Here is an 11955-nt window from a genome sequence, read left to right as displayed (position 1 = left end):
ATTGTAAGTGGAGACACCTCCCTTGCCAATTGCTCAGTTTGACAGACACAAGAAAACATTTTAAACAGATGTCAGTGTTGACAGATGTGCATGTGCATGCAGCTGTTTGTTGATGTGTCAAAAGATGTACACTAAACATTTATTTCAGCTCTCACCTCAAAACTCACAGCTTGACAGTGGACTAAACATGTAGTACATATGCCATCTACAGGAGGGGAATCAGCCAACTGCAAATGATGAAGGCATGTTATGCGCAGCATGCACGGATGGTTAAAAAAATGTATTACGTTAATAATGGCATGATTTCGGTGTCAGACTATAGAAGCTGGCTACTGCACTGACATGACAATAACATACTGATCATGTAGGCTAACTAACAACTCTAGGCCAAGCTCATAATCAGCCCAGTAGCCACAAGCACAAGGGTACTGGTGAATCCGCCGACCACGGTCAAGTGTAGGCTAATCTACAGTGGGCTATTCTGTTGACGGGGTAATACAATAGATAAGATAATGCGATGGACAGCGCAGAATGTCATATATAACGCAATGGTGTACAGACAGTGATGATAACGTCATTAATTGCAATATGTTTTTTTATAGCGTTGTGATTCCCCTTGATGTTCTGTCGTTCTGCTGCCATTGCGCACCAGTTAAAGTTAATATTATGTTTGCAAGAACGCTATGCATGTGCAATTACCCATCCGAGCAATATCTGCTGTACGCAGCCGTGGAATGAGGCTTACGTTTGCCTTCCAAGGAGGCAGCACATCCTTGTCCGACCCCCCCGTCTCCTCTTCCCTACACGCCTTCACGGCGGAGGCGCGCTTACAGTCTACTGCAGAGTAGTGCGCGTGACGTCAATGCTGGAGCGGTTCCTTGGCTCAGGAGGAGAAATGGGGAGAAAATTGCGAGGTGAGAAGTGCCGCCTTTTAAAATGCAATTATACATGTTTAAATGAATGGCAGTAAGAAATGCTTGGATATTTTCAATAGGACAACAGTGCGATCGCTCTCTAATCCAAAGGCACGGTTGTGAAACGTTGCAGAAGCTGTGAAGGCAACAACTCGGATGCGTTATGAAGGAAGGAGATGAAAAATGATGGCTGGCAAGTCTGTTGGGTGCAAACCGTTTCTATACTCATTCGTGAGAAAAGTCGCGCTTTCACGCCTGTACTGACGATTGACTTCCTATATCCTTTCCTCTTCCCTCATTTTGATTTGCGTAAAATGCGCCTTCTGACAGAGCCCAGGCTGCATGCAGCATGCGGAGCGGGCTGCACCGGTAACAGGCGTATAACAGGCTTATGGCATTGTCCTTTTGCGTTATTATTTTTTCACTAAACCTCAGTTGTAATGATTGGTCATCCTTAGCCAGTGTGTCTAGGTCTACTTCTCCCAAAATACACCAATCTTTGCTACATTAGAACCCATAGCTTTTCAATCGTTTGTCATCGCACAGTGCCCTCAACGTTGATAACCTCACCTGTGTAAGGGTGACGATTCACCCAGTGATTTGACTTTATCTATCTGAACAGCGTAGCTCGTCAACATTTAGTGATCTTGTTGAGTTTTTTTGTCACGATGTTATGTTGTTACATTAGCTCGTGAAAGGCACGCACTGTCTGTTGTGGCACAATCCAGGTGTCCCCATCAGAGCACACAGCCACATCCAACATGCTACCCAATAAGCTAGCTGATCCTAGATTGCTGTGATGGAACAAGGCGACTGTGGAGTTTGCATATATGTTCGAAAACAGCGCCTTGGGAATAGCCTTTATTTTATTGTGTAGAGCTCTATCTTTTAAAACAAATATGAAGCCGGCGTTTACAAATTATTGCAGCCATAGGATAGAACAGGTGTCTGGCCTAGACCAGGCAACACAGGTCTAAATTAGGCCTACAGTAGGCCTACTACATGCTCTGGAAGGTATAGCTGTTAATTCACTGTGTAGTGGGGACTGGTTGAAACAATGGCTTTAACACACTTCCATCACATAAAAGCACACTGAACTTGCATGACTGATAGGCTACTGACTCAGAGCCAATGGTGTGTGCCATGAAATTAGCATTCCACTGCCCCCTGGACTTATTCTCTGCTCATCTCTCATTCGAGCGTCTTTGTCCTCAGCTCTATGAAAACTTTTAAATTTGTTTTGGATTCTTCTGTGGGTGGGATTAGGATTGCTGATATGTGGTAAAGTTATGTATAGTTTGTGTAATTCACAACTCAAAACGTGCTGAAACACGCAGCAGCCACCAACAGCTGTTGATTTTGACTTCGCTTATAGCTCTAGTGCACAATGTGATTGAAAAACCTTGTCATATTGTCACCACTTTCTCACAGGTATACTCTCAGTTATTTTCCCCAAACAATTGTTTTCCTCTTAATTCAGTGTTCAGTCGTCTTCATCCCGAGCTGTCAGGTGCCTGCAGACTCTCAAGTGGTTCTCAACCTTTGTTGAACAAATGCCCCTCTGGCCTCATCAGGAGTCCCCCAACGCCACCTTGGCCTCATCATAAGTCTGACAACGCCCCCCTTAGCATTCAAAAATAACGAATGCCTTCCAATGGCAACAGAGCAGCCCCCCTCTCAGCTCTCTCCTTCTCAGCGCCCACCAATGACTCCCTAACATCACCTGGGGGGCTCTAGAGCCCCCATTGAGAATCACTAGTCTAGACTATTATTTTGAATATAACATCATTACAGGATGTAACTGCTCAAGATAACCAGACTCTTGACTTTGTACTTGTCTTTTAATAGACTGCCTATACACACCCGGTTGTTTATCAGTTCACAAATAGAACGTTACTACACTGAATTCCCTTGCCAGCATTTCCAACTGTCTACGAGAGTGTGATACGATACGGTACGGTACGATACAATAGTACTTTATTGTCACTTTGCACTGAAATTCATGTTACATCCCTGAGCAAGACTCGTTTAAGACAGGACATACACATAACATCACAAGGCTATTGCACATGTGCCATGTGCATGTAGAGCATAAGCACTAACTGACAAAAACAGAACCTGGGACATGGCACTAGTAGCACAGTCACAGATAAAGGCCGACAGAGGACACAGGCCTATATACATACAGACGTACAAACATACATGCGTACATTGATTTTGTTACATCATTAGTCATTGGCTGCCTGTGGCAATCAGGGACCGATTTTCACTCACTGGCTGCAACTGATATCTCTATTGATTATACTGATTGGTCAATACACAAAAGTGTCTCTAACCCCTGTTTGTTTTGTTTCCTTCTTTCCTCCAATATTGTATTTACGGTAACACTTTATTTTAGGGATACATCTATTAGCACTAATACATACAATGTTAATGCCTGCATAAGTAACTGTTAAGGCATGTAGTAAGCAAATGCTAAGGCCTACTAGGTCCTTACTAAGGTTAAATTGGTAATAAATCACTTATTGTGCATGAACAAGACATTTGCGAATACATGCCTAACAAATGTTTGATTTTGCTTTGTACATGCCTTACAAGTTACTTATACAGGAACATTGTATGTATTAGTGCTAATAGATGTATCCCTAAAATTAAGGGTTACCATATTTGGTACTATCACCATAGTGCTGAGGACAACCATGGAGATAGTCCATTAAATCCTCTTGTTTGATTGACATTTCTTCTGGGCTCTGTGCTCAATAGGAAGACAGAGCGGTTGACATCTCTGGTCACAGACTTGATTTGTGTCACAGATAGTGATGATGTAATGTCTGGGTATGGAATCAGACATACTTGGGTCGGACGTGACTGGACGTGATCAAGCCACTTTGTCTGGACAGCTCGTGTGTCCTACAGCAATTCAGTTTCTCACACGGCACCTCACAACTGAAAACACTTAGCATCTGGCCTTTACACAAGCAGTAGGTTTAGCTGAATGAACACTGTCTCTTCAACAGAAATCCGTCCTGTTGATAGTCCTCCCCAATATTCCAAAAATATTCTGGTATGATTGGCCTACCTTAATGAATAAGGGAACAGTTTGACTTTCAACTGTTTAAAGTAACAGTCCTTTTATTTAATGTTTTTCTTTCGTATGATTTCATTTCATGCTTTCAGACTCTTTTCCTCAAATGCTTTGCGCTATCTGCTTTTACCCAGAGAGCTGAGTAAACTGTTTATGCATCCAACTAAGTCAGTCGTCTCAGAGCGCTAGCCTGCCATGCAGTGGAGGTGATTGTCTTGTGGTGAGTGCCGACTAATGGGCAACCACATTACCAGTATTGATTACCTGAGTGCTGCTCTGGAGGGTGCCGTAGATCATAGTGCTCAGTCCTTAGGATTGACTACCATGAAGAACTTATAGGGACATGTACCAGACAGCACCACACAAAACACAAAAGACTGAGGCATGTTCTGTGTCGCATGGGGCATTTTCTGCAGCGCAGTCTAGTCTTATGAAACATATTGGCCTTATCTGCTGTATGGAAGCTAGTTATGAAATAAATAACCACGCTTGAGTTGAGCTCATGAAAAATAGCAGTGTGCAACACATGCTGCCGTGCACTGTATGGATGTTTAAAGTATTATTCCTGAGACCGGAGCGACAACCTCACATTTGGGGACAAAGTGGGATTTAGGCTTTTCTACTAGTTGGCCTTTTGAACAATAGGGACAGTCATGGGCATGGGGAAAGTATTGGGCAGTCAGGCTTTTTGCTCTAGGGGTTGACTGTTTGAGTCTTGGACGCTGCCAGGTGGCTGGGAGGAGTCAATAACCAGCCCTGTCTCCCTCGTTCCTCCATGACAAAGATACTCTGAGCTTGGTACCGTTGCAAAGCGCTGCTCCCTGCATTGCTTTCTGGGTTTACACAGGGTGAGGCACAAAGGCAATATTTTTGTGTCCTTTTGTGTAAAACTAGGTTTATAGGCTTTATTGCCTGTGTTTTACCCTTTCCAGTGATACAGGTAGGAGCAACTGGACTAAATGGGAAACCTCTTCATAACTCCTTCATGACACGTGTCCCTTCATTACCTCCATGTCTGTTGTGGGTCTGCTACATATTGTGTTAGTAAATTGTGAATGTACAGATAATCTCATTAATGTCATTAATTAAATATTAATGCACATTCATTGTCAAGCGATTGCAGACGTTTATGTGCACTGTATTTTCGTTTAAAAAAACTTCATTTATGATAGGACAGTGACAGAGGGACAGGAAATGAGTGGGGAGAGAGACACGGGGAAGGACTGGCAAATGACCCACTCGGGGCGCAGGCGTAGTAACCTAGTGACCATAGTAGGGCCTTGCATTGTGTTTTCTTTCTTGTATGTGTCCAGATGTGGGCTTGTTTTTAAAAAAAATAATTATTGCATTGCTCATAGCTGCATTATACATTTTAATGTTGCATACGTTTATGATAGATGGCACAGGCTTCTCCTGCAGTGGTTACCAATGTGCATCCATCCTGAGCTGAACCCTTGACTCTGTAGCCTACAGATTGGAAGGCTATATCAGTTGATGGGTTTCATATAAGAGTGGCACATGCAGGGATTCTCACATAACTTACTACTGTAGCCTCTTACTGCAGATGGGGTCGCCGGAGGGCCTATTCACTACTTCCTGACAATACTGAAATGCATCATAACAACATTTTGCTAGGGCATTACAGAGAACCTTAAGTAACATATTAAGACATGACCATTACAATTTTGGTGACAGTAGGGTTATAACATAAGTTCTGCACTAACTCAGCTGTTAACTCAGCTTTCATTATGGTTTCCCCAAATAGTGAAAAATGCTGATGTGATGTTATAAGCACAATTGGTTGAGCTGCACATTGCTACATGAGGGGAATGCTAACTGTGGTGGGCGTGTAGAAGGCGGGGCGCAAGGGTTGTTTATGGGAATACCCCTGAGGCTTTCAACATGTGATGAACCATGTAAAACACACAATAATTGGCCCATTGAAGACCTACAGATGAACAGGAGACAGTAGCTATTGTGACAGTCTCTGGGGCAAAACATTGGGACCTCTCCTTGGCTTGTGTTCAAACAGACATTAAGAGGTTGGAGTGACACAAAAACAGACCCGTGTTTTAAAGGTCTTTAAATATGAAACTTTCCATATTAATTATCCTCTTACATAACATTTAACGTCTTCAAAGGCTAGCCTCATTGTATTTCCTCATTCCATACTCTATCAGCTCCTGTCTCTGTTGACAAGATGGTTATCCGGGTTCTGAGAATGGCATGGCCATAATAAGGGCAGAAAGCAGCCTCTCAGTCCATTGTTGCAGTGATTTGCAGTGTAGTTGGTATAACTTTCTGATTTATAAGGTATAACTAATCATATTTGTTTCATTGTAGGCCCCTGGGAGTACAATGTGAAATTCAGTTTATTTATAAAATGCAGTCTGAGTACTAGATTTTTTTTCAGTGGGTGATATTTTTTACTCAGGTGTTACAGGGCGGATTTTGTTGAGATTCATTTCAAGCTTTTTTCAGAGAAGTGTGTGGTTATGTACTCAGGCGATGACTAGCTCAACACTGCCCTAATTAAGCTACTGCCTCACTGCTAGCATGCTTCCTCCCCATGGACTGCCACCAGAGTGTGACTGTGACACTGCCTTTTGCTGAGTTTTTGTTTGTCTTTGAATTATGTGTAGTGTTATATATGTTGTTGATTGGCATACCTTTCTCCCAGGCCACAATTTTGAATTTGTTAAAGTATTTTGTCTTGGTTTGCTAGTACCACCAGATGTGACTTTGACCCCCGTGGCTTGCAGTCCACAAGTTCAAGAATGAATGGGTCCATGCAGCAGACTTGGTAACAGGGACAGTTTTTGTGTCTGAGTTGGGCACCCATGTCTGACAGCAATGTGCAGTTTGCACTGAATAGCTCACTTGTGACTTGTTTTGCAATACATATAACACAACCACATTTGCATTAAATAGTATGTGTAGTGTGAAAAGCGCAATTTGTAAACATGGTATTTCAGCATGATTTTCTCTCCGAAACCTCAACCCAAGGTCCTCAATGATCTTAACATGAGGTGGCAAATTTGTCTTTTTATTCTGAGATATCTTACAATTTTGTACCAATGGGAAAATCTTCCATATTTTTTGTCTTTTCTTAAAAGGTCTCGTTTAAAACAGCCCTCTCACTGTGATCTGCTATGACACAATAAGGTCACATAGAGGCAGAAATTAATGTCAGTTGGACGGGGTGATCCAAGAGGACATCTGGGGTCTAAAAGGAGCCCAAATCACTGAGATGCAGCGTGCTGGATGTTCAGCTGTCTTTTTGTGTGGCCCACTTCAGACAAAATGTAGTCTGGATGCTGAGGTGATTGGCATGGGGAAGGTCTATTCATTTGAGAGGCTCAACAAATAACTTCTTCTATGGTAATGAGGCAGCAACATAGAGGGAACCAACAGAAAGAGACTTGTTTGTGTTGCAAAAAAGAAGACAAAAGGGAATTGAGAGAGAGAGAGAGAGAGAGAGAGAGAGAGAGAGAGAGAGAGAGAGAGAAGGAGAAGAAGAAGAAGAAGAGGAGGAGGAAGAAAGAATGGTTAGAGCGGTTTTAGGGTCCAGCTGCAGGAATTATGTGTGCGGATGTTCCTCTCGGTGTGCTTATTCCAGGGAGAATAGCTATAAAACAACTTAGAAAGGATATTTCAAAATAAGGGATTTAGATTTTTGTTTATATTGACCAACATAATTTTCAGTGTAAATATCCATTGGTCCTTCCTAATGGTGTGGTAGCATGTGGGTCACCACAGTTCATTCACACCAAGGAAATCAATTTAATTAGTAGGTTCACATTAAAGCTTGATGTATTTAATTTTGTGGAAAAACTAACTAAAGAAGAAGCCTATCTGAAGTATATTCACCTAAATTCATTGCATCCCGAGTGCCGCTTGGTCTGTGACTAGAATGTTAAGAGAGTGCGTAGTGGGACAGGAAGGTCAAAGGTCAACAGCATGCTGTGACAAGCTGTGGTCAGAGAGCATGCCCAGATTGATTGTGTACAGTACCGTATTGTTGAATAGGGCCTGTATGCCCACAGTGTTTTGATGAGTGTTTCTGTAGCCTCAAAGTGTGCACTGCATGTGCATGTGTTCGACTAAAATGACAGTGGTGAGAAGTTCTCTTTCATGTTTCCGTCTAATCATCTTGAAGAGCTGCTTATTTCAGAGATGAAACTCAAGTCAGCCTGATACTATTCTACTTCATTTGAGGATTTTTGTCAGACGTCAGAAATCATTTCTTTGTTATGCCTGCATGAAATTGCCTTTTATTAAGTTGGAATAGTTAAGCTGTTCTGCTTGCTTTAATTTAGGCATACTAGGTAATCTGTAAATATGAAATTGGTGTGGTGTCACTAGTCTACAATTGGATGTCAGTCTCATGTGAGCCTGATCAGTTTTGTGTAGCCTCACCTGTGCCTCACTTGTGCAAGGAGGCAACCATCAATAGTGCCTGAAAGGGAGCAGTGCGGCAGGACGGTACCATGCTCAGGGTACCTCAGTCATGGAGGAGGATGGGAAGAGTACTGGTTAAAATACCACCCCCACCATCCTGGCGGGTCGGAAGTTGAACAAGCAAGCTTTGGGCTACAAGTCTGACACCCTAACTGCTTACCCATGACTACCCATGAATTCTGTTGGACATACTATTCAGCTGACCTCTGTAGCATATTTCAGGTATTTGTAGTGAGTGTTATATTCCAAAGACCAGGCTGGCAATCAGCTAATTCTGTTCTGCCCCATCCATCACCAGTTAGGTCCTTGCTACCGTTGACTGCAGTGAACCACTCAAAGAGATTGGCTAGAGCTGTATTTCAGTAATGTTATGGTACTTCAGAATAAAAAGATAAAGAAAGAAAGAAAGAACGATAAAAAAGAGATAGAGTTTTCAACTAGGAATAAGTTGCTTGACATCAAATTTCCAGTAGGCTGAGGAGATCACTGTTTTAATGAAGTTTTAATATACAGTAAAGAGTATCTGTGATTACATGTGCCATAGCCTCTAGGTAACCATTTATTGAAAGCATTTGCCTACACTGCCTTAAATTGAATAGCTGTACCATATGTGCCATATAGATTAAGCCCCATCATTTCCCCGTATGATGACTTTGGGAGAGTGCCTCTCACTGTTTTTAGCTTTGCCCCACATACTATTATTGGCAAGCCCCGATAGGAAAATGGCACACTTCTTATCACTTCATACCTCAGCTGAATTGAATGACACAGCACTTTATGATATTTCCATGTATCCTGAGGATTTCAACAATGGGACAGCATGGCTAAAGCACTTATTATTACCAGCAAGTCACTAGCCTGTCTTCTGTCCCTCAGAACAAACATTGGTCAACTCAGCCTTGTGTGTTCATCTAGTACATAGTGGTTGACAAATACACAGGAATACAAGGAAGTTATGCAGGCAGTTGGGGGGAGTTTCACACACTCCACAGCAGCCCCGGGTGTTTTGGGTAGGTCTCTGGTCTGCTCACAGAAATAGCGAGGCTAGCTTGTGTGTGTAAGGACAAGCACAAATGGAGGTCAGTGTGAGAAAGCTGGAAGTCTCCCAGACAGCCTGGTGTGCCCTTCCCCATTGGATGAGGACACATACGCCTCAGGGATGAGAGAGAGAGAGAGAGAGAGAGAGAGAGAGAGAGAGAGAGAGAGAGAGAGAGAGAGAGAGAGAGAGAGAGAGAGAGAGAGGAGAGAGAGAGAGAGAGAGAGAGAGAGAGAGAGAGAGAGAGAGAGAGAGAGAGAGAGAGAGAGAGAGTACTAATGGACCAGTGCACTAATGGACCAGTACTCACCTCCTCAGAAAAGTATGCAGTTATGGAACACTATGAACAAATGAATAGGTAAGGGGCAGGGATAGGGTGACTCAGACTGGGAATACAAAGTATAAGGGGAGATGGGTGGAGCAAGAGTAAAGGGGGAGACATGATGCTCATTTGCAGGAGAGGGATGCACTCTGCAAGGTCACTCAGTGCTGTCTAATGCTTTGCTAGTTCCAGCCTTTCCTGTCCTGGAGACAAGGAGGCAGATAGAAGTTGTTAAGTCATGAATTGTCAGTAATCTACAATGTCCAAGCCTAGTCTGCCATCATTGACTTTTTCTTAATAGGCCCTGTGCATTGAATGTGGGCTAATGGCCCGCCATGATGTCCAAAATTGAAATTCCACATAATTCTAAATGGAGAAATAAATGCTTTTAATAATTGTTTTATTTAATCTGTCCAGTGTATGTTAATAGCTGTGTGTCCTATAGATATAGAACAAATAGAATCACATGACATGAGCAGGAAGTATGTTTCCTTTACATTTTTACACAGAGGACCTTGTACAAATGAAGATATCACAGGAAATATCAAATAATTCATCTTTTTAAACATAACAGACTTTTTTTGTTCCAATACCTTTGATGTCAGGGTAAGTCACTTTAGAACAGCATAACATTTTTTAATAACGATGGTCCCAGCACTGTGAGTAGGAATGTATGTGATTTTATACATTTACATTTGTGATGTATGTGTGATGTATGTGAATTTATACATTTATACATTTTTTTTATATATTTACATTTGCATTTGATTGTAATGTCTATGAAATTCACTTTTATTTCATGATTTTATTTTAAGATTCAAGATTTAAGATTCATGTACATCCAAGAATGTAAAGATTGTTTTGTAGGGTTCCTTCTTATGGCCTTTTACAGGGACAATGTAAACACATAAAATTCAACTGGGTACCTGTATGTTCATGATTTTTATTCATATTACCATCAATGTGAAACACATTTCTTCTCTATTTTAGGTGTAGTGGATTAGGAGAAGAAGAAGAAGCTGTCACTTTAAAGACAGACTTCAACCCAGTATCACTCTGTCTGTCTCTTTGCATACAGAGACCTCAAGTGCACTGATGTTTGCTAATGCTGGTGGCTCACTATGTGGATGACCCTGTTTCTCCTGATTCTGTCACCCCCAGTTCCAGTCAGCCCCTTCATCCCTCTGCATCTGAGATGAGAAGATCCAGGAGCCTCTGCTGCGTGAGGCCCCTCCGCCCCGTGTGAGCATCCCTGCCACCCCATCCCTCCCCATCCCACTGAGGTGGTGGGCCCGGGATGGCCTCTTTGGACCTGCCCTACCGCTGTCCTCGCTGCGGGGAGCACAAGCGCTTCCGGAGCCTGTCATCCCTGCGCGCTCACCTGGAGTACAACCACACATACGAGACCCTCTACGTCCTCTCCAAGTCCAACAGCGTGTGCGACGCTGCCGCGCTGCTCCCCCTTGTGGCGGCCGATGGAGCGCTGTTAAATCAAGCCACCGCCGCCGCTGCCGCCTCCCCCTACCGCGAGCTGACCTGCCCAGAGGACCTTGGCCTGACGCACTCCGCCACCCGCTACCTGCCCAGCGTGGAGTTCCCGCTGGGGGAGATCCTGGTGAAGAAGGCCATGAGTTCGGCCGACGGGCCCCCGAACCCCAACACGGCGGTGGCCGTGGCCGCGGCCAACGTGGCGGCGAGTGCGGTGGAGGCGGCCTACGAGGAGGGCCTGGCGCGGCTGAAGGCGCGGGCCTTCGAGCGGTTGGAGCTGGACGAGCGGCTGGAGAAGCTGTCGGAGGAGGTGGAGCAGAAGATCGCCGAGCGCGTGGGCCGGCTGCAGGCGGAGCTGGAGAGGAAGAGCTCGGAGCTGGAGAGGGCCAAGGTGGAGAGCGAGCGCATCAGCCAGGAGAAGCAGGACCTGGAGAGCAAGGCCACCGAGCTGTCGCGGCAGGTGGACGTCTCCGTGGAGATGCTGGCCAGCCTCAAGCAGGACTTGGTCAACAAAGAGCAGGAGCTCTCGCACAAACAGCAGTGAGTCGGACTATCTCAATATATTTACTATGCCTTTCCATATCACATCTTACATGACTACTTAATGTTTCACTGTGCAAGTCAGTGCCTTGACCCTGTATTCTATTGC

At 43.8% G+C, this 11955-nt stretch overlaps 1 protein-coding gene across 1 annotated transcript in view; it reads left to right on the top strand.

The window, feature by feature from the left end:
• The first annotated feature begins 833 nt into the window (after positions 1-833).
• The window catches only part of fbxo41 (F-box protein 41), a 40843-nt gene continuing 29721 nt past the window's right edge, over positions 834-11955 (top strand). The window contains exons 1-2 of the mRNA XM_063218304.1: positions 834-914; positions 10980-11846. Coding sequence (XP_063074374.1) covers positions 11116-11846 — 731 coding nt within the window. The 5' untranslated portion in view covers positions 834-914; positions 10980-11115. The remainder of the gene's footprint in view (positions 915-10979; positions 11847-11955) is intronic.

Source organism: Engraulis encrasicolus, chromosome 16 (assembly GCF_034702125.1).
Source record: "Engraulis encrasicolus isolate BLACKSEA-1 chromosome 16, IST_EnEncr_1.0, whole genome shotgun sequence".
Taxonomy (NCBI): domain Eukaryota; kingdom Metazoa; phylum Chordata; class Actinopteri; order Clupeiformes; family Engraulidae; genus Engraulis; species Engraulis encrasicolus.
This window is presented reverse-complemented; position numbering and strand designations above follow the sequence as displayed.